We start from the raw sequence: 20206 nt of genomic DNA, 5'->3' as shown, positions 1-20206 counted from the left end.
GTTGTCTATGCTTTTGATGTCATACGTAATAAACTATTGCTAAATCCAAGGACATAGAATTTTTTCCTATGTTTTCTTTTAATGTTATGAGTTAATTTTTTTTTACAGTGTTAAGTAAGAATCCAAAATCTTTCATTTGCATGTGGATATCTGGTTTTCTGAGCACCGTATTTATTTATTTATTTATTTATTTAATTGATTTCAGAGAGGAAAGGAGAGAGATAGATAGAAACATCAATGATGAGAGAGAATCATTGATCGGCTGCCTTCTGCACGCCCCCCACAAGGGGGTATTGAGCCCGCAACCTGGGCATGTGCCCTTGGCCGGAATCGAACATGGGATCCTTTAGTTCGCAGGCGATGCTCTATCCACTGAGCCAAACCGGCTGGGGCTGAGCACCATTTGTTGATATGCTTGTCCTTTCCCCTGTTGAATGGTTTTGGCACCTATGTTAAAAATAATTTCACCACTTACATGGAAGTTTATTGCTGGGCTCTCTATTCTAATCTATTGGTTTATATGTTTTTTCTTAAGCCAGCACCACACTGTTTTGATTATTGGAGCTTTGTAGTACGTTTTGAAATTGGAAAGTAGGAGACTGCTAACATTGTTCTTTTTCAAGATTGTTTTGGCTGTTTGGCATTCCCTGAAATTCCATATGAATTTTAGGATGGGCTTTTCCTTTTTTCCATACAATATCATTGGGATTTTGAAGGAGTTGCATTGAATCTGTAGATCACTTTGGTAATTATTACCATCTTAACAATATTAAGCCTTTCAATTTATGAACATGGAAATTTTGCCGTTTTATTTGTGTTCTTTAATTTCTTTCAGCAGTGTTTTGTTGTTTTTGGTGTACAAGTCTTTCAGTTCCTTGATTGTGTTTATTTCTAAGTATTTTGTTCTTTTTGGTGCTATTGTAAATGGAATTGTTTTCTTAATTTTCTTTTCAGATTGTTCACTGTTAGTGTATAGAAACACAATGGATTTTTTAAAAAATTAAAATATTTTTATTAATTTTTGAGTATGATGTTAGCTGGGGTGTTTTCATAAATGGTCTTTATCATGTTATAGAAGTTTTTTTCTATTACTAGTTTATTGAATTTTTATTATGCTTTTCTGCATAAATTGAGATGACCATGTATTTTTTCCTCTGTTCTGTAAATGTGCGATGTTACATCATGTGTATTACATCAGTGTATATTGAACCATCCTGGCATTCTGGAGATCAGTTTCACCTGGTCATGGTCTATAATCTTTTTTATGTGCTGCTGAATTTGGTTTACATGTATCTTGTTTAGGATTTTTGTATTCATAAGGGATATCTATATATATAAAAGCTTAAGCGACCGTTATGACCAGTCGCTGTTATGTGCACTGACCACCAGGGGGCAGATGCTCACACAGGAGCTTCCCCTGGTGGTCAATGCGCTCCCACAGCAGGAGTGCTGCTCAGCCAGAAGCCGGGCTCATGGCTGGCAAGAGTAGCTGTGGCAGCAGGAGCCTCTCCCACCTCGCCTCGGCGGCGGCAGTGCTATGGAGCAGTGGCGGCAGGCACAGCGGGGCTGGATTGAGCGGGAGCGGTGTAACACCCGGGCTCAGGCTCCTCCCTGGCCGCCTCCCACTTCGCTCACTACTACATGCCTTGAGGGATGTCGGACTGCCAGTTTCGCCTGCGGGGATCGGGTGAAACTCGCAGTCCGACATCCCCTGAGGGGTCCTGGATTGGGAGAGGGCACAGGCCAGGCTGAGGGACCCCACTGGTGCACGAATTCATGCACCGGGCCTCTAGTTAGTATATAATTTTCTTTTGGTCTCTGTCTGACTTTGGTGTCAGGGTAATGCTGGCCTCTTAGAATTAGTTTCACAGTGTTCTGTGTTAGTTTGCTAGGGCTCCTATAACAAAGCACCACAGATCAGGTGGTTTAAACAGCAGGAATTCATTTTCTCACAGTTCTGGAGGCTAGAAGTTCAAGATGAAGATCTCAGCAGGGTTGGTTTCTTCCTTTTTAAAATCTTTATTGTTGAAAGTATTACATATGTACCCGTTCCACCCCCCACATTGACCCTTTTTAGCCCAGCCCGCCCCCCACCCCAGGCCTTTACCATCCTGTTGTCTGTGTCCATGGGTTATGCATATATGCGTACAAGTTCTTTGGTTGGTCTCTTCCCACCCCCACCCCTACCCTTCCCCCCTCACCCTCTGCCTTCTCTTTGAGATTCAGTAGTCTGTTCCATGCTTCTAAGTCTCTGGATCTATTTTACTCAATAGTTTATCTTGTTCATTCGATTCCACCTATGAGTGAGATCATGCGATACTTGTCTTTCTCTGGCTGGTTTATTTTGCTTAGCATGATACTTTCCAGGTCCTCCATGCTGTCTCAGAGGGAGCTGGGTTGGTTTCTACTGAGGCCTCTCTCCTTGGCTTGCAGATGGCTGGTTCTCCCTGTGTCCTCACATGGTCATCCCTCAGTGTGTGTGTCCCAGTCTGCTCTCGTAAGGATTAGGGCCCACCCAGATGACCTTATTTTACCTTAGTTGCCACTTTATTGACTTATTTATTTTTTTAAAAATCCTCACCCAAGGATATTTTTCCATTGAATTTTAGAGTGGAAGAGAGAGGGAAAGACAGAAATATTGATGTGAGAGAAACACATCGATTGGTTGCCTCCTGCACATGTCCTGACCAGGCCCCGGGGTGGGGAGGAGCCTGCAACTGAGGCATTTGCCCTTGACCAGAATAGAACCTGGGACCCTTTGGTCTGCAGGCTGACGCTCTATCCACTGAGCCAAACAGGGAAGGGCCTTAGTTGCCTCTTTAAAGGCCCGCTCTCCAAATGCGGTACTTTCTGAGGTACTAGAAGGGGTTTGGGTTTCTACGTATGAATTTTGGTGTGGGGGGTGGTGGACACTATTCAGACCACAGCACGTCTCTTCCTCTTCAGTTTTTGGAAGAGTTTGAGAAGGATTCATGTTAATTCTTCCTTAATTGTTTGGTAGAAATTCACCAATGAAGCCATCTGTTCTGGGTTTTTCTTTGTTGGGAGGTTTTTGATTATTGATTCGATCTCCTTACTAGTTATAGGTCTGTTCAGATTTTCTATTTCTTCTGAGTCAGTTTTGATAAATTTTATTTCTTTTTTTTAAAATAAATCTTTATTGTTCAGATTATTACAATTGTTTTTTCTTTTTCCCCCCCATATCTCCCCATCACCCGGTTCCCTCCTCCCCGTTGTCCTTATCCATAGGTGTATGATTTTTGTCCAGTCTCTTCCCATACCCCCCCACACAGACACCCCTTTCCCCCTGAGAATTATCAATTCACTCCCATTCTATGCCTCTGATTCTATTATGTTCACCAGTTTATTCTGTTCCTCAGATTTTGAATTCACTTGATTTTTAGAATCACTTGTTGATAGATATTTGTTGTTCATAATTTTTATCTTTACTTTTTTCTTCTTTTTCCTCTTTTTAAAGAATACCTTTCAGCATTTCATATAATACTGGTTTGGTGGTGATGAACTCCTTTAGCTTTTTCTTGTCTGTGAAGCTCTTTATCTGCCCTTCAATTCTGAATGATAACTTTGCTGGGTAGAGTAGTCTTGGTTGTAGGTTCTTGCTATTCATCACTTTGAATATTTCTTGCCATTCCCGTCTGGCTTGCATAGTTTCTGTTGAGAAATCAGCTGACAGTCGTATGGGTGCTCCCTTGTAGGTAACTAACTGTTTTTCTCTTGCTGCTTGTAAGATTCTCTCTTTGTCTTTTGCCCTTGGCATTTTAATTATGATGTGTCTTGGTGTGGTCCTCTTTGGATTCCTCTTGTTTGGGGTTCTGTGCGCTTCCTGAACTTGTAAGTCTATTTCTTTCACCAGGTGGGGGAAGTTTTCTGTCATTATTTCTTCAAATAGGTTTTCAGTATCTTGCTCTCTCTCTTCTGGCACCCCAAAAATTCGGATATTGGTACGCTTAAAGCCATCCCGGAGGCTCCTTTTGCTATCCTCACATTTTTGGATTCTTCTTTCTTTCCGCCTCTCTGGTTGGGTGTTTTTTTCTTCCTCATATTCCAGATCTTTGGTTTGACTCTTCGGGTGCGGTGGTCTACTCTGTATATTCTTTATTTCAGACAGTGTATGCATAATTTCTGACTGGTCCTTTTCCATTTTTTTGGTATTCTCATTAAGGTCCTTGAAGGTCTCTTCAAGTTTCTCAGCGGTTTTTAGAAGATTCTTGAGTAACCTTATAAATATGGTTCTGAACACTGTGTCGTCCATTAGTTTGCTTTCATCTATCTCTCCTACTCGTGACATACTTCGATGTCTCCACATTTTGGCTGCCTCCCTGTGTTGATGGAGTGGCTTTGTGTGGTCGGTGACCTATAGGGGCCGGTAGCTCAGCTTCCCCAATCACCCTAGGTGGTCGCTCTTGGTACTCCCCTTTGTGGGCTGAGTGGAAAGTCTTGGTTTAGTTAAAAGCCTTGATTGCTGTTGGTACACTGGGAGGAATTGACCTCCGGTCCAATTGGTTGTGAGGGCCTGCTGTGTCTATAACGGAAGAATTGCTGTGCTGGAGACACAGTAGGGCTTTGGTGCTCACTGAGTCTGCCTCTTGAATGTGTCCCTTATGAGAGTGGTTGAAATCTGGTGTCGTCCACACCGACAGAAAAGTCACTCTCACTCTCCGACCGGCCGAGAGTCCCGTAGGTGTCTGGGTCCCCCGCGTGTCCCCAGAAACGAGTTCAGAGTGGTTGGGATTGTTGGTATCACTGGCGGGAATTGATCTCCAAGCCAGTTGGCTGTGAGGATCAGCAGTGTCTCCCCTGGGAGAGCTTCTGTGCTCAGCTTGGATGGGGCGGAGTCTCAGGGTGGCGCAGACAAGCTTTGGTTTCCTGTCTGCTCCACCCTAAGAGGGGCGGTTTCTCCGTGCCCAAATTAATGGCTGCGCGCCTCTGAGAGAAGGCAGCTTTCGAGCCTCTCCCGCTGCCTAACAGACCAGTTTCTCCCCAGCTGGGGCTGGATTTCATTGCAGACAGGAGGTTTTGTTTTTCTCCCGAACGAGAAATCCAGTCACTGGGAGGGCTGTGCTCAGCTTGGATGGGGCGGAGTCTCAGAATGGCGCAGACAAACTTGGTTTCCGTCCGCGCCGCCCTAAGAGGGCCGGTTCCTCCGTGCCCGAATTAATGGCTGCGCGCCTCTGAGAGAAGGCAGCTTTTGAGCCTCGTCCGCTGCCAAACAGCCCAGTTTCTCCCCGACCGCAGCTGGATTTCAGTGCAGTCGGGAGGTTTTGTTTTTCTCCCAAACGAGAAAGCTAGCCACGCAGCGTCTGCTGCCCTCCCTCTCCGCGCGCTGCGAGCAAGCCTGCCGCGTATTCAGCCGCCCGCCCTTTCCGTGCTCACGGATCTCCGCACCTCCACAGCTCCTGAGGCTCAGCGTCCCCCTCTCTGTTTTTCTCTAGTTGTAGGTTTTCCACTCTGCCAGCTTTCTGGTGGTTCTGGACGGTGTGCGCTCTGTTTTCCAGTTGTAGTTTCAAAATTGTTGTGGTAGGCAACAGTTAGGTGTTTACCTTATGCCGCCATCTTGGTTTTCCCCCCAAATTTTATTTCTTAATTTGTCCATTTCATCTAAGTCAATTTGTTGGCATACAATTATTCATGGTATTATAATCCTTTTTATTTCTATAAAATTTGTAGTAATGTCCTTACTTTTATGTTTAATTTTATTAATTTGAGTCATCCCTCTTTTTTCTTCAAAATCTAGATAAAGATTTGTTCATTTTAATTTTTTCAAAGAACCAACTTCTAGTCTGAAATCATTTTTAAATTGATTTTTCTATTTCATATATCTCTGCTCTAATCTCTATTATTTTTGTTCTTTTGCTATTGTTGAGTTTAGTTTCTTTTTTCTAGTTTCTTAATGTGTACAGTTAGGCTACTGATTTGAGACATTTCTTTTTTTTTTACAATATATTTTATTGATTTTTTACAGAGAGGAAGGGAGAGGGACAGAGAGTCAGAAACATCGATGAGAGAGAAAAATCAATAAACTGCCTCCTGCACACCCTTTATTGGGGATGTGCCTGCAACCAAGGTACATGCCCTTGACTGGAATGGAACCTGGGACCCTTGAGTCCGCAGGCCAACGCTCTATCCACTGAGCCAAACCGACTAGGGCGAGACATTTCTTTCTTTCTTTTTAAAAAAAATATATTTTATTGATTTTTTACAGAGAGGAAGAGAGAGGGATAGAGAGAAACATCGATGAGAGAGAAACATCGATCAGCTGCCTCTTGCACACCCCCTACTGGGGATGTACCCACAACCAAGGTACATGCCCTTGACCAGAATCGAACCCGGGACCCTTGAGTCCGCAGGCCGACGCTCTATCCACTGAGCCAAACTGGTTTCGGCAAGACATTTCTTTTTTAATGTCTGCTTCTACAGCTATAAATTTTCCTCTTAGCACTGCTTATGCTGTATCCCCTAAGTTTTGCTATGTAGTGTTTTCATTTTCATTTATCTCAAGGGTGTTTTTCTAATAAAAGTTTTAATTTATTGATTTTGTAGTTTTTAAACTCATACCTTTTTTGGCTTTAGAGCTGCATAAGAACAGTCTTATATCTTGCTTTATGTTTGTGCATATTTAAGAAATATATATATATTAGAGGCCTGGTGCACGAAATTTGTGCAGGGGGGGGTGTCCCTCAGCCCAGCCTGCACCCTCTCCAATCTGGGATCCCTCTCACAATCCAGGACTGCTGGCTCCCAACTGCCTGCCTTCCTGATTGCCCCTAACTGCTTCTGCCTGCCAGCCTGATCACCCCCTAACCACTCCCCTGCCAGCCTGTTTGCCCCTAACTGCCCTTCCCTGCAGGCCTGGTCACCCCTAACTGCCCTCCCCTGCAGGCCTGGTCCCCCCCAACTTCCCTCCTCTGCCAGCCTGGTCACCCCTAACTGCCCTCCCCTGATGGCCTGATGGCCCACAACTGCCCTCCTTTGCAGGCCTGGTCCCTCCCAACTGCCCTCCCTGCTGTCCATCTTATGGTGGCCATCTTGTGTCCACATGGGGCAGGATCTTTGACCACATGGAGGCACCCATCTTGTGTGTTGGAGTGATGGTTAATCTGCATATTACTCTTTTATTAGATAGGATAGAGGCCTGGTGCATGGGTGGGGGCCGGCTGGTTTGCCCTGAAGGATGTCCCGTATCAGGGTGGGGGTTCCCTTGGGGTGTGGGGCGGCCTGGGCGAGGGGCCTGTGGTGGTTTGCAGGCCGGCCACTCCCCCTGGCGACCCAAGCGGAGGCCCTGGTATTTGGGGTTTATTTATCTTCTACAATTGAAACTTTGTAACCTGGAGTGGAGCCAAGCCTTCTGCTTGCTCAGTGGCGGCAGCCATTTTTGTTGGGGTTTATGTATCTTTTATAATTGAAACTTTGTAGCCTTAAGCGGAGGCCTGGGCCGGCCATGGTGTGCGGAAAGCTTGGCTTCCTCCATCGCCGGGGGCAACCCAAGCCTCCCTCCTGCTCTCTCCAGCTCCATGGCTGCCGCCATTTCTGTTTGGATTTATGTATCTTCTATCATTGAAACTTTGTAGCCTTGAGTGGAGTCCTAGGCCGGCAAGGGCAGGTGGAAAGCTTGGCTTCCTCCATTGCTGGGGAAACCCAATCCTCCCTCCTGCTCTCTGTGGCGGTAGCCATCTTGGTTGGGTTTATTTGCATATTTGCTCCTGATTGGCTGGTGGGAATGGCCTGTGGGCATGGCTTGTGGGTGTAGCGGAGTGATGGTTAATTTGGATATTACTCTTTTATTAGATAGGATATCTATATCTATATATATCTATATATCTATAATCTATATGTCTATATCTATATCTACATCTATATCTATATCTATATCTATATCTATATCTATATCTATATCTATATCTATATCTATATATCTATATATCTATATATCTATATCTATATCTATATCTATATCTATATCTATATCTATATCTATATCTATCTATTTATCTATCTATATATATATTAGAGGCCTGGTGCACGAAATTCGTGCACTCGGGGGGAGGAGGGTGTGTGTTCCTCAGCCCAGCTTGCACCCTCTCCAATCTGGGACCCCTTGGGGGATGTCCGACTGCCGGTTTAGGCCTGATCAGGATCAGGCCTAAACCGGCAGTCGGACATCCCTCTCACAATCCTGGACCTCTGGCTCCTAATTGCTCACCTGCCTGCCTGCCTGGTCACCCCTTCCTGGCCCGCCCCCCTGTTGGCCTGGTCACCTCTTACTGCCTCCCCTGCTGCTGGCCTGGTAACCCCCAACTGCCCCGCCCTGCCGGCCTTGTTGCCCCTCACGGTGCCCCCGCCGGCCTGATTGCCCCACACAGCCTGCTGTTGATTCATTTGTTCGTCCCTCACTAACCCCTCTGGTCACCGCACGAAGCCTGCTTGTTCAGTCATTTGGTCACTCCTCATGGCCCCCCTGCCGGCCTGGTCGCCCCACTCAGCCTGCTGTTCATTCGTTTGGTTGTCCCTCACTAACCCCCCGCCATCCTGGTCGCCCCATGCAGCCTGTTTATTCAGTTGTTTGGTTGTCCCTCACTAACCTCCCTGCCGACCTGGTTGCCTCACGCAGCCTGCTTGTTCAGTCGTTTGGTCATCCCTCACTAACCCCCCTGCTGGCCTGGTTGTAGGCAGCCATCTTGTGAGGGTGTGAGGGTTAATTTGCATATTACCTCTTTATTTATATCTGTGTATATAAAGATCCAGGGTCCATAATGTCCAAAACGAACTGAACAGATGACCAAACACTGAAAGTCAGTTCTGCAGTCAGTGCTGGGTTGCCACAGCGACCCAGCACTGACTGCCACACTGTGGGTGTGGCAACCCAGCACTGACTGCCGAGGGGGCTGCAGATTAGGCCTGGAGAGAGGTCTGTAGAGAGAAGCAAGCTCTGATCTGCAGCCTCCGTGGCAGCTGTTGATCAGCCCTTGCCTCTCTTTCTCTCTGGGCCTGGCCAGCAGCTGCAGGGGCTGCTGGTCAGCCCCGCCTCTCTGATCAGACCCGGAGATAGGCCCCGAGACACTGACTGGTATAGGAACCGACCAATCAGAACCAAATCTGGGTGAACTGCGAAGAACCAATGGCTGCCTAGGAGGCGGAGCTTTTGACGCTGACTGGCATAGAAACCGACCAAGCAGAACCAAATCTGGGTGAACTGCGAGGAGCCAATGGCTGCCTAGGAGGCAGAGCTTTTGACGCTGACTGGCATATAAACTGACCTATCAGAACCTAATCTGGGTGAACTGTGAAGGCAGAACCTAAGGTGGGGACTGAGGAGGGGTTTTAAGGACAACAGCTGTTTGGTGTAAGGTGTAAGAAAGTGGTTCAATTTTTTAATGACCAGTTTGGCAGTATAGTATATATGGCTGGCTATCAGTCCAGGTATAGGGATTATGTATTTTTGTCTGCCAAGAACATCTCCTCTTTCTGAAAAAGGCTTTCCCCGCCATTTAAGCTATCTTATCCTATATAATATATCCTAATAAAAGGGTAATATGCTAATTAGACCGGTTTGACTGGCCATCTTCTAGACGTCTGACTTCCTTCTGGACAAAGCCATGGTGGTGGGGGCCGAGGCAGAGGCAGTTAGGGGCAATTAGGCCAGCAGGGCAGGGCAGTTGGGGGCGAGATCAGGCCGGCAGGGGAGGGCAGTTGGGGGTGACCAGGCCAGCAGGGGAGAGCAGTTGGGGGTGAGATTAGGCCTGCAGGGGAGGGCAGTTTGGGGAGAGATCAGCCTGGCAGGGGAGGGCAGTTAGGGGCGATCAGGCCGGTAGGGGAGAGCAGTTAGGGGCAAGATCAGGCTGGCAGGGCAGGGCAGTTAGGGGCGATCAGGCAGGCAGGCAGGCAGAGGCAGGGGCGATCAGGCAGGCAGGCAGGTGAGTGGTTAGGAGCCAGTGGTTCCAGATTGCGAGAGAGATGTCTGACTGCCGGTTTGGGATCGGGCCCACACCGGCAGTTTGACATCCCCCAAGGGGTCCCCTGTTGGAGAGGGTGCCGGCTGGGCTGAGGGAACCCCCTCATGTATGAATTTTGTGCACCGGGCCACTAGTATGGGATACAAAAGCCTAAGCAACTGGTTGACTGTTCAACCATCTGACTGGTAGCTATGATGTGCACTGACCACCAGGGGGCAGACACTTGACGTAGGAGCTGCCGAGCTGTGGTGACTTGGCAGCTGCAGTTATTGGGTGACGCAATCGGAACCAGGGAGGAGGGAACCCGATTCTGAGGTGTGTCACCTGAGAACCGCCCTCTTGCAATCTGGGACCCTTCAGGGGATGTTGGGGAGCTGGTTTCAGCCCAATTCCCACAGGCCAGGCCGAGGGACCCCACCGGTGCATGAATCTGTGCACCGGGTCTCTAGTCCTATATAATAAAGAGGTAATATGCAAATTGACCCTCACAAGATGGCTGTGCCACAGCGGAGGTGGGGTTCTGTAACACAAGTTGGCTGCACCCACAGCGGAGGCGGGGTTCCATAACGAGTGATCAGCAGGGACCTGAGGCTACGTGGTGTCGGGCCGGGGTGGGGGAACTGAGGCTGTGCCCCCTGCCCAACAGGGCTTGACCGGGGACCTCAGGCTGCACCCCCCACCCAGCGGGGCTTGACAGGGACCTCAGGCTGCTCCCCCCACCCAGCGGGGCCTGACGGGGGACCTCAGGCTGCTCCCCCCACCCAGCGGGGCTTGACGGGGACCTCAGGCTGCTCCCCCCACCCAGCGGGGCTTGACGGGGACCTCAGGCTGCTCCCCCCACCCAGCGGGGCTTGACCGGGAACCTCAGGCTGTGCCCCCATCCAGCGGGGCCTGATGGGGGACCTCAGGTTGCGCCCCCCACCCAGCAGGGCTTGACGGGGACCTCAGGCTGCACCCCCCACCCAGCGGGGCTTGACGGGGACCTCAGGCTGCGCCCCCCACCCAGCGGGGCTTGACGGGGCACCTCAAGGCGTGTCCCCCGCCCCAGAGCCAGGCTGGGGGACCTCAGGCCATACCCCTCATCCCCCGCCTGGAGGGGCTTGACCGGGGACCTCAGGCTGTGCCCTCTGCCCGGTGGGGCTTGATGGGGGACCTCAAGGTGTGCCCCCCGCCCTGGTGCTTGATGGGGGTGTGGCCGGCCGGCTCTGGATCTTGCCCAATGTGGGTGGGGCTGGCCGGGTCTGGGTCTCGTGCGATTTCGAGGCACGTGCGGGTGGGCGGGGACTTGACTCTGGGTCCCATGGCACACCCCAGGCTCTTGACAGGAGGAAGATTTTCATATACATTTTACTAATTTTCTTTCATCTCTGATACTTCTATTATAGAGAAAGGTTAAATAGCAATATTAAAATATTTCCTCTAATTAATTCCCTTTTAATGTGCACAAATTTCGTGCACTGGGCCACTAGTGTGATAATAACCAAGCATTTAATCAGCAGTGGTGGTCTGAAAGCATCCCTCTCTAACTTCACTGTGTTAGTTTAGTCTAAGGTACCTGTTGTTTACAGAATGGGGTAAAGCCTCAGTGAATAGGTGAATCTATAATCTGAAAGGCTCTGGATGCACTCTTCCTGGTGGTCCTTCCCTTTACTGAAGATCTGTGTCACGAGGAGAGGTGGCTGCGAGCTGGAAGGTCCTTCAGCTCTTTTTCAGTGAATTGCTCTTTAATTCTATTTTGTTCCCCCTTCTATACCCTCCCAATCTCTGCATTGTCATCTTCACAGTCCTCTCTCTAGCCAGTTTTTGGTGACCATCTGAATACCCCATTTCGTTGATTTGAAATAGTTCAGCTCTTGGGGCCTGTGATAGGCATGTAATAGCCAATGTTCTGGACAAGTTGCAGGTCCTGCCAGTTCTCTTGTTTCTGAGCATGTTCACATGTGCTGTGAAGAAAACTTGGGGCTCATAGCTTTTTTTTTTTTTGAGCTCAGGTCAAGTGTAGAAACCTTCATAATTACAGAGGTCAGTAGTCGAACCTTTTCATCATTGCTCAGATCTGATCAGCCTTTCAAACACATATGTCCCCACCTTCCCACCCCCAGTCTCTTTCATCCATCAGCAGGTCCTCAGTTACCACTGTCACCTTTACAAACACGAATACACACACACACACACACACACACACACACACACTCACACTCATTGTTTTCAATTGCTTTATACTTTTGCTTCTCAGAACTAGAGAGATCATGCATCAGGTGGACTGGAAGGTCTTCTGATGCTCAGATTTGGCTGTTTTCATCACTGATCCACTTCAGCAGAAGCTCATAGCTCTTGATTAGGCCCCTTGGAGTGGTCCAGGAGATTGCTTCTTTAGAAGGCATGTACCCATTTGATCACACGTGCTAACTCATGTACCCCTCTCCCACTGCAGGTTTTCAAGAACCCCTATGAGGTGGTGACTGTGCTGCTGATTCAGACGCTGGGGGACTTGGCGCCCTCTCTGCCCATGTGCCTGGGCTCCAGTGTGGAGCGGGCGGGGCCCGAGCTGGAGCTCCCCAAGCTGCTGGAGCTGTACGCTGCCACTGCCCACTTTGCCAAGGGGCTGGAGATGGCACTGCAGCCCCACGCAGGTAAACGGCCCTCTCCAGGCTCTGGCTTGTCTTGACTCACTTGGTTCACGCTTCTGAGGCCTGGGCTGATTGGCCTTTTTAGGCGACTGATTTTACAGGAATGGGAGGAGTCACTGTTTTCCTTCTCAACAGATATGAACCCTTTTTCCACGAGAACAGTGCCCTCATAGACTTACCTAGCAGCAGTGCTGCCGGTGCTCGGCACGCTCGCAGGCGCTGCGCCTTTCTGAGGGTCTCAGGCGGTAAGGGAGGCAGGTGGACGTAGCGGCCACCACTTGGCAGAGGTTCCTTTGGGAAGGTAGTGTCCTCTTCCTTTATTTAAAACTATTTTTCCTCAGTCCTCACCCAAGGACATGCTCATTGATTTTTAGTGAGGAAGGAAAAGGGAGAGGAATGAGGAGGGAGAGAGAAAGAGAAACATTGATATGAGAGAGAAACATTGATCTGTTGCTTCCCACACATACCTCCCCCCCCCCCCCCCCCGCCCCGCCCCCGGGATTGAACCTGCAGCCAGGAATGTGCCCTGACCGGGAATCAAACCCTCAACCCCCTTGGTGTACGGGATGACGCCCAACCAACCGAGCCCCAGGCCAGGGCAATGTTCTCGTCCTTTTAAATAATCATATCACCTCAGGCAGTTCAACCTAAAAGTTAGTTTTCAGAGGAGTTTTTTGCTGTGACGACAAGTTTTGAGCAGGGATGCTGTGTCAGGACTGAAGGTGGCCACGGGGAGAATGGGCATTCCCCGCTGCCAGCTGAGAGCAGAGCACTTCCTGTCTTCGCTCAGGCACATGGTGCTGAGGGTGCCGCGCATCCCCAGCGGTTTCCCTCTGTTCCTAAAGCACCATCAGCTCTTAGGTACCACAGACATTGTGACGCATGCTGCTGTCAGATCAGGAAATAGCTCCAGGAAGGGCTGCTTGTGCTGTGTGGCTGCTGTGTCACCAGCTCAGCTTATTTTAATAGTTATTGTCTTTAATTACACTGGCATATAATTGCCTTGGACATTCCAGGGAGTATGTTTATTGTTCAGGCCCCTGGTGATTCATAGGTGTTATTGGCACACTCACTGGTCAGGTCTTGGTTGTAGGAGAGGCACGGTGGCTGTGGCAGCTTCCAGGAACCAGGGGTGCCCTTCCAAGTGGCCGGAGAGGGTGTGGAGACCATGCGTCCTGCTGGAGCTGAGGGGGGCACCTGCGCCAGGGGCAGGCGGCCTTCCTCCCTGGCCATGGACAGTGTTGCAGAGAGGAAGGAAGAGAGAGGAATGAGGAGTGAAGTGCTTTGGTAGTCAGCCATAGTGGGTAAGATCTCTAATGGTTCCTAAAGCGAGTTTTAAAAAGGTGTTTTTTTAAAATATATTTTATTGATTTTTTACAGAGAGGAAGGGAGAGAGTAGAGAGTTAGAAACATCGATGAGAGAGAAACATCGATCAGCTGCCTCTTGCACACCCCCTACTGGGGATGTGCCCGCAACCAAGGTACATGCCCCTGACCGGAATCGAACCTGGGACCTTTCAGTCCGCAGGCTGACGCTCTATCCACTGAGCCAAACCGGTTTCGGCTAAAAAGGTATTTTTTAAAATGTAAAAGTCCTTTGGAAACACAAAAATAAAGAGGATAAAAATGATCTGTAACCTTATCACTCGGAGAGAGTCACTACAACATTCTGTATTGCCTCCCCGTAATTCAAATATAAAGACACATTTTTCATAAATACATGTAAATACTTTATATGCACACACATGCATATGTGTATATATTTTTAAATACTTGTATATAATCTTATATTCTCTCTCTTTTTTTTTTTTTGCTTAAAATAATATAAGGAGCATTTTCTTATGTCATTAAATGTTTAATGGCCACTTGATAACTATGAGTTACTATATCTTTTCATTGGTTCTTGGAACATTTTGTGTCAAAAAGCAAGAAAGCACTCAGACTGATAGGGACATATCAAAAAGGTACAGGCGCCAACCTGAAGGAGCAGCCACTGACCATAGTTGAAATAATTTGAATATTAAAATGAATAATGACAGTAGTGGCTGAAAACACAGTGAATAAAGAAGAATTCCTGAGTTCATATTAAAGAGTGAGGAAGAGCCCTGGCCGGGTGGCTCAGGTGCTGAGAGCGCCGTCCCATGCACCAGAAGGCTGTCGGTGCGGCTCCCGGTCAGGGCACACTCCTAGGTTGCAGTTCAATCCCCAGTCAGGGTGCATGTGGGAGGCAACCGAAAGAGGTTTCTCTCTACATTGATGTTTCTCTCTCCCTCTCTCCCCTCTCCCTAACCTCCCTCCCTCCTTCCCCCCTCCCTAAAAATCAATAAAAACATATCCTCGGTGAGGATTTAAGTAAAAAAAAAAAAAAAGAAAGAAAGGAAAAATCCATTTATGGCCAGTAATGATAAAGTCTATTCAGGCAGAGATTATCAATGGATGCCAAAGCCACTGGGTAAATGGTCATCTGAGAAGTTGAATTGCTGTGTCATGTAAATTTTTGATTCGGAAGTTTTACATTTTTATGTGTTGAAGATGGGCATTTCGGGAATCCCCGGTGTGAGCACCTGTTCTGTAAAGCCCGGGAGAGTGCCCCCCTGCGGGGCCTCTGCTTCATTGGAAGGTGTTCTTTTTCTTTTCTTTTTGACTTTAAATAATTTTTTACTTTTCAATTACAATATGAAGGGGTTCTTAACCACAATGGGTTGTTGGAGTTAGGGGGTGAGAGCTTTAATAGTGCTTTTTAGACAAACAGTACACCACGTTCAAATGTCTCAAGGTATTTGTGAATGTTGCAGCTCCCAGGGACAAAGCAGGCTAGTGACGGCCCTGGGAGAGTCCCCGTCGCTGTCCCCTGTCGTTTCCCAGGACTGATTTCTGACTGTGTTCACGATTGCCTCTCCCTTCTTATTCCCTAAAGACGAGCACAACCCGGTGAAAGTCATGGAGCTGGTGGGTGCTGTTTACGGGCCGTACAAGCCCTACCAGCTCAGGTACGGCGAGATGGAAGCCCAGAACCTCCTCATCCAGATCAGTGCGGTGCCTCTGGTAATGTCCCACCTCCACTGGTCGCTCGGCTCATTCTGTTTGCCAGGCAAGGGTTGGGGATGGCATGCCCTGGAGAAGGTGTGAGCTGGCCTTAGGTGTGCACGGAGGTAGGACAGGTGTGCAAAAACCAGCCTTAGGGGCCATGTGGGCTCTGGGAACCAAATGTAAGATGAGACCACAGATGTGCACTCCCAGTTTTCTACTTCAAATCTCCAGTAACAGTCTAGCCACCTGGGAAGCTTCCATCTGGTGGGGAGAAGTTGATTGTCTCCTTGATAAACATTTTTTAAATAATTCCTTTTTGTTGTTGTTTATCCTCCCCTGAGGTTATTTTTTCCATTGATTTTTAGAGAGAGTGGAAGGGAGGAGGAGAGACAGAGAGAGAAACACTGATGTGAGAGACACATCGATTGGTTGCCTCCCACACAGACCCTGACAGGGCTAGGGATCAAACCTGCAACTCAAGTTTGTGCCCTTGACCAGAATCCGACCCGAGACCCTTCAGTCTGAGGGCTGACACTCTAACCATTGAGCAAACTGGCTAGGGCTTTAATAATTTAAAAAAATGTTTTTATTTCAGAGAGAGGAAGGGAGAAGGAGAGAGAAAGAAACATCAATGATGAGAGAATCACTGACTGACTGCCTCCTGCATGCCCCCTACTGGGGATTGAGTCCACAACCTGGGCATGTGCCCTGACCGGAAATCCAATCCTTGTCTCCTGGTTCATGGGTTGATGCTCAACCCCTGAGCCACGCCGGCCAGGTTAATTGAATTTTTTGGCCATCTTTTGTTTGAGGCAGATGAGCAAGGCGCGCATCAGCCAGGCACTGACAGATAGGGCTCTAGGGGCACTGGAGGGGAAGGAAGGTCATGTCTCGGGCAGGTGTTACAGTTGGTGTGAGGTGAGTTGACGTTTAGGAACAGATCTGCCTCCTGCACCACTGTTCCATTTTCCCGGGATGCACCCGGACGTGTTCTGCTTCAGTGACATGCTGGCCCTTGAAGGAGGCGTTTTCTTTCCCTGGCATTCTTGTGGAGAGTCTGATACAGAGAATTTGAGTCCTAGCTTGAGAACAGGAGGGAAAGATGCCATTTTAATCACAGGAAAAGGGGAAAGGGATGGAAATGTCAGGATGAATGTCCGGATTTGATTGCACCTTTCTGCCAGGAGTTAACTTTTGTGATCTCGCTGGCCGCTTAAACTGCTCTCCTCCACTTCAGGCTGGTGAAGAGCTATCTAGTTGGGGACTGCATTTTTTTTTTTTTTTAATTCTTACCCGACAATATTTTTTCATTGATTTTTAGAGAGAGTGGAAGAGAGGGGGAAAGACAGAGAGAAATATTGGTGTGAGAGAAACACATTGATTGGTTGCCTCTTGCACGAGCTCAGATCAGGGCCCGGGACAGAGAGGAGCCTGCAGCTGAGGCACATGCCCTTGATCAAAATCGAACCCAGGACCCTTCGGTCTGCAGGCTGATGCTCTATCCACTGAGCAACACTGGCCACGGCGGGGACTGCATTTGTGATGTCCCTGCTGAGTGATGTTACCGTGGATGAGGAGGCTTGGAAGACACCCGTCTCAGTGTTGTCTATTTATTTGTTCTCAAGTCTGAGGTGGCTTATGTTTGTCCGTATTTGCTGTCCAGGAGCATGGGGAAGTCATTGATTGCGTGCAGGAGCTGAGCCACTCTGTGAGCAAGCTCTTCGGCCTGGCATCCGCAGCTGTTGACAGATGTATCCGATTCACCAACGGCCTGGGGACCTGCGGCCTGCTGACAGCCCTGAAATCCCTCTTTGCCAAGTAAGGCTGGGAGTGGGGGCTGGGCCGCCACATGGGAGGGCAGTGTCTGCCCCAGTAAATGTGTGTGTCCCATATGCCTGCTTTGAACCCTGGAGCACTCCAGCAGCTGAATGTCCATTGAGTTGGCAATGGCTCCATGAGATGTGGTATAGTCACACAGGGAACTCTATGCAGCACTTAAGGTATGAATTGTGTCTACACGCACCAACATGGATAGAGCTCAAAAACGTTGTTGGAATAAAAACCAGTTGCAGAATAATTCATAAAATCTCCTACTTTACGTAAAAGGAACATACACAATCTAGGGTTTATTTTCTGTATCAGGTTTTGGGAAACCTTTTCTGTAAAGGGCCAGATGGTAAGAATTACACCTGCCTTACTATCCTGGGAGCAGAGGTAGATGACACATAAATGAATGGGTGTGGCTGTATTCTAGTACAACTTCATGTACAAAACCACAGTGCCATCCCCTGTTCTGGATTTTTTTTTTAATACTTTAACATGCATTATATGTTTCTGTAAAGTCAGGTTTGGCAAACTCCAGCTCATGAGCCAAATCTGGCCTGCCATCTGTTTTTGTAAATAAAGTTTTATTGGGACACAACCATCTCTTTCACTTACCTATGGTCTGTGACTGCTTCCTCCTGTGAAGGTAGAGTTGAGCAGTTAGGACAGAGACCTGTGACTCTCAAAACCTAAAAGATCTGGACTGTAACAGAAAGTTTGCTGAGTCCCGATGTGTGGAAGGTTAGACAACAAACTCAAAAGACTGGTTATCTTTGGAGAGATGGGGAAGGACTAGCGTGGTGGTCATACTGGATTTAGTTTTATTTCTTAGTTTCTGTTTTTTTAAGAAGGAGCATACATACATTTACATATTTCTTAGGTAATAAATAAAAAATATGTAAGCATCATGCTGAGTGAAAGAAGCCAGCCACAAGGCCCACGTTACACGATTCCATCCACAAGAAATGTCCAAATAGGCAAACCTAGAGAGACAGAAAACAGACCAGTGGCTGCCTCGTGCTGGGGGAGGGGACCATTTGGGAGAGATGGGGGATGATTGCTAAAGGTTAAGGGGTGTCTTTGGTGCAGTGAACATGTTCTGAAGTCGACTGTGGTGATGGCGGCACTAAAAACCGGTGAATTGTGCTCCTTAAGTGGGTGTACTGTGTGGTAGTGAGTCATATCACAGTATGACTCGTATCACAATAAAGCTGTGGAAAGAAAGAAAAGAAGGGGAAACTAAAATCAAGCCAAGTTAGAAAAAAGCAGGGTCAGGTTGGATTCTCTGATGGTCCCTGAGAAGGCAGCCTCTGGCTTGGAGACAAGTGCATTCTTGGGCTCTCCAGGAGGCCTGCCTCGTGGCCTGTTTGGAATCCAGTCGCCTTCAGTCTCAAGTGATTCCTTTTATTGGACTGAATGGTGTTTGATATTGAACGTTTAGGGAGCTCTTGTCATTCCAGAAATACTGAGCATACCCCGGGAGCTCTGAGGGTCCTTGGGCCTGTGCTCCCCGTCACTCCTGAGGGCGCTCGCAGCACCGGCCTACGTCCTGCCGAGGACGTGTCCTGCTCACAGACGGACGTGCGACCAGATGGGCCCAGGGTGCTCCTGTAGAAAGAGAAGCACTGGCGACAAGTTAATCAAGTAGAATTTGACCTCTTCTCTGCCACCAACTGGGATTTGGTGGATGGAAAGAATTTGAGATCTCGAAATTTTACTGTAAAACAAAAATAACGCCTTTAAAATAATTTAAAAAAAGAAAAGGTATAAAAAATGGAAAGCCTTCCTCTCTTCCTTTCCGCTGACTCTCAGGCCTTCTCGGTAGGAGTGACGAGCTGTGGACATTTCGCTCTTAGTCGCCTGTGCCCTCCAGGCTTTCAGTGTGTTTTGCTTCTCAGCCGTGGATGTCCAGGCGCGGAGCTGATTCAGGCCAGTCCTCCTTCGTGCCCTGCTTCTCCCGGCTCTTGTTAGGGACACTTTTACTCTTAGTTCTACTATTGGTTATTTTGACTACTTTATTTTAAAAAAATAACACGCATCTGTGTTAGAACTTCAAACAGAAACCGATCACTTGCTCTTAGAAGGAGAGATTTTGAAGCTGCTAAGACAGCTGATGTTATAAAATCGGGGACGCAGGGAGAAGCTGACTTGTGCAGGGTTCGAGGGGGACAATGTTCAGTAGAGGGCAGGGTATGGAGGGTGGAGCACGAAAGGGGCACAGGAGGAGGCTGGCCTAATTTGAACCAGGGTGATGCTGCCGAATTTAGCAGCTGATATGGTGTCGGAGAATTCGGGGTTTACAGCTGTGATGGAAGCGTGGGCTCTGGAGTTGGGGTCACCTGGGCTCAGATCCTGGCTTTGACACTTACTGGTCGGGACCTTGGGTGGGTAAGCGCACCTCTGGGAGTCTGGGTGTCTCCTCTGAGGGGGCGATAACATCCCCTTTCCTAGTGGCCGTTCAGGGAAAGCGTGTCATTAGAGCCCCGAAGGCAGTGGCTTTCACATGGTGGAGACACGTGGGAATGCTGATTGTGAGAGCACGGGGAGGCTGGGGACAGAGGTGATGCACTGGTCTGCTCACCACCCCCAGGGCTCTGTCATCTGCGCGTCTGCAGAGCACGCATGTTGGGTGCGTATCCTTAGGTGTTTGTCAGAGCCGCAGGGTGGTGACAGTTGTCTGCCTCCTACAGCTGAAGCACAGTCCTCAACAATCCTTTGCCATGTTGTCCTGGAGCCTTACCCTCCCGAGGG

At 48.4% G+C, this 20206-nt stretch overlaps 1 protein-coding gene across 1 annotated transcript in view; it reads left to right on the top strand.

The window, feature by feature from the left end:
- Window positions 1-20206, top strand: part of COG7 (component of oligomeric golgi complex 7) — a 70977-nt gene that overhangs the window by 25997 nt on the left and 24774 nt on the right. Inside the window, exons 7-9 of the mRNA XM_079785783.1 lie at window positions 12406-12604; window positions 15519-15646; window positions 17295-17449. Coding sequence (XP_079641909.1) covers window positions 12406-12604; window positions 15519-15646; window positions 17295-17449 — 482 coding nt within the window. The remainder of the gene's footprint in view (window positions 1-12405; window positions 12605-15518; window positions 15647-17294; window positions 17450-20206) is intronic.

Source organism: Cnephaeus nilssonii (genome assembly GCF_951640355.1).
Source record: "Cnephaeus nilssonii genome assembly, chromosome: 2".
Taxonomy (NCBI): domain Eukaryota; kingdom Metazoa; phylum Chordata; class Mammalia; order Chiroptera; family Vespertilionidae; genus Cnephaeus; species Cnephaeus nilssonii.
This window is presented reverse-complemented; position numbering and strand designations above follow the sequence as displayed.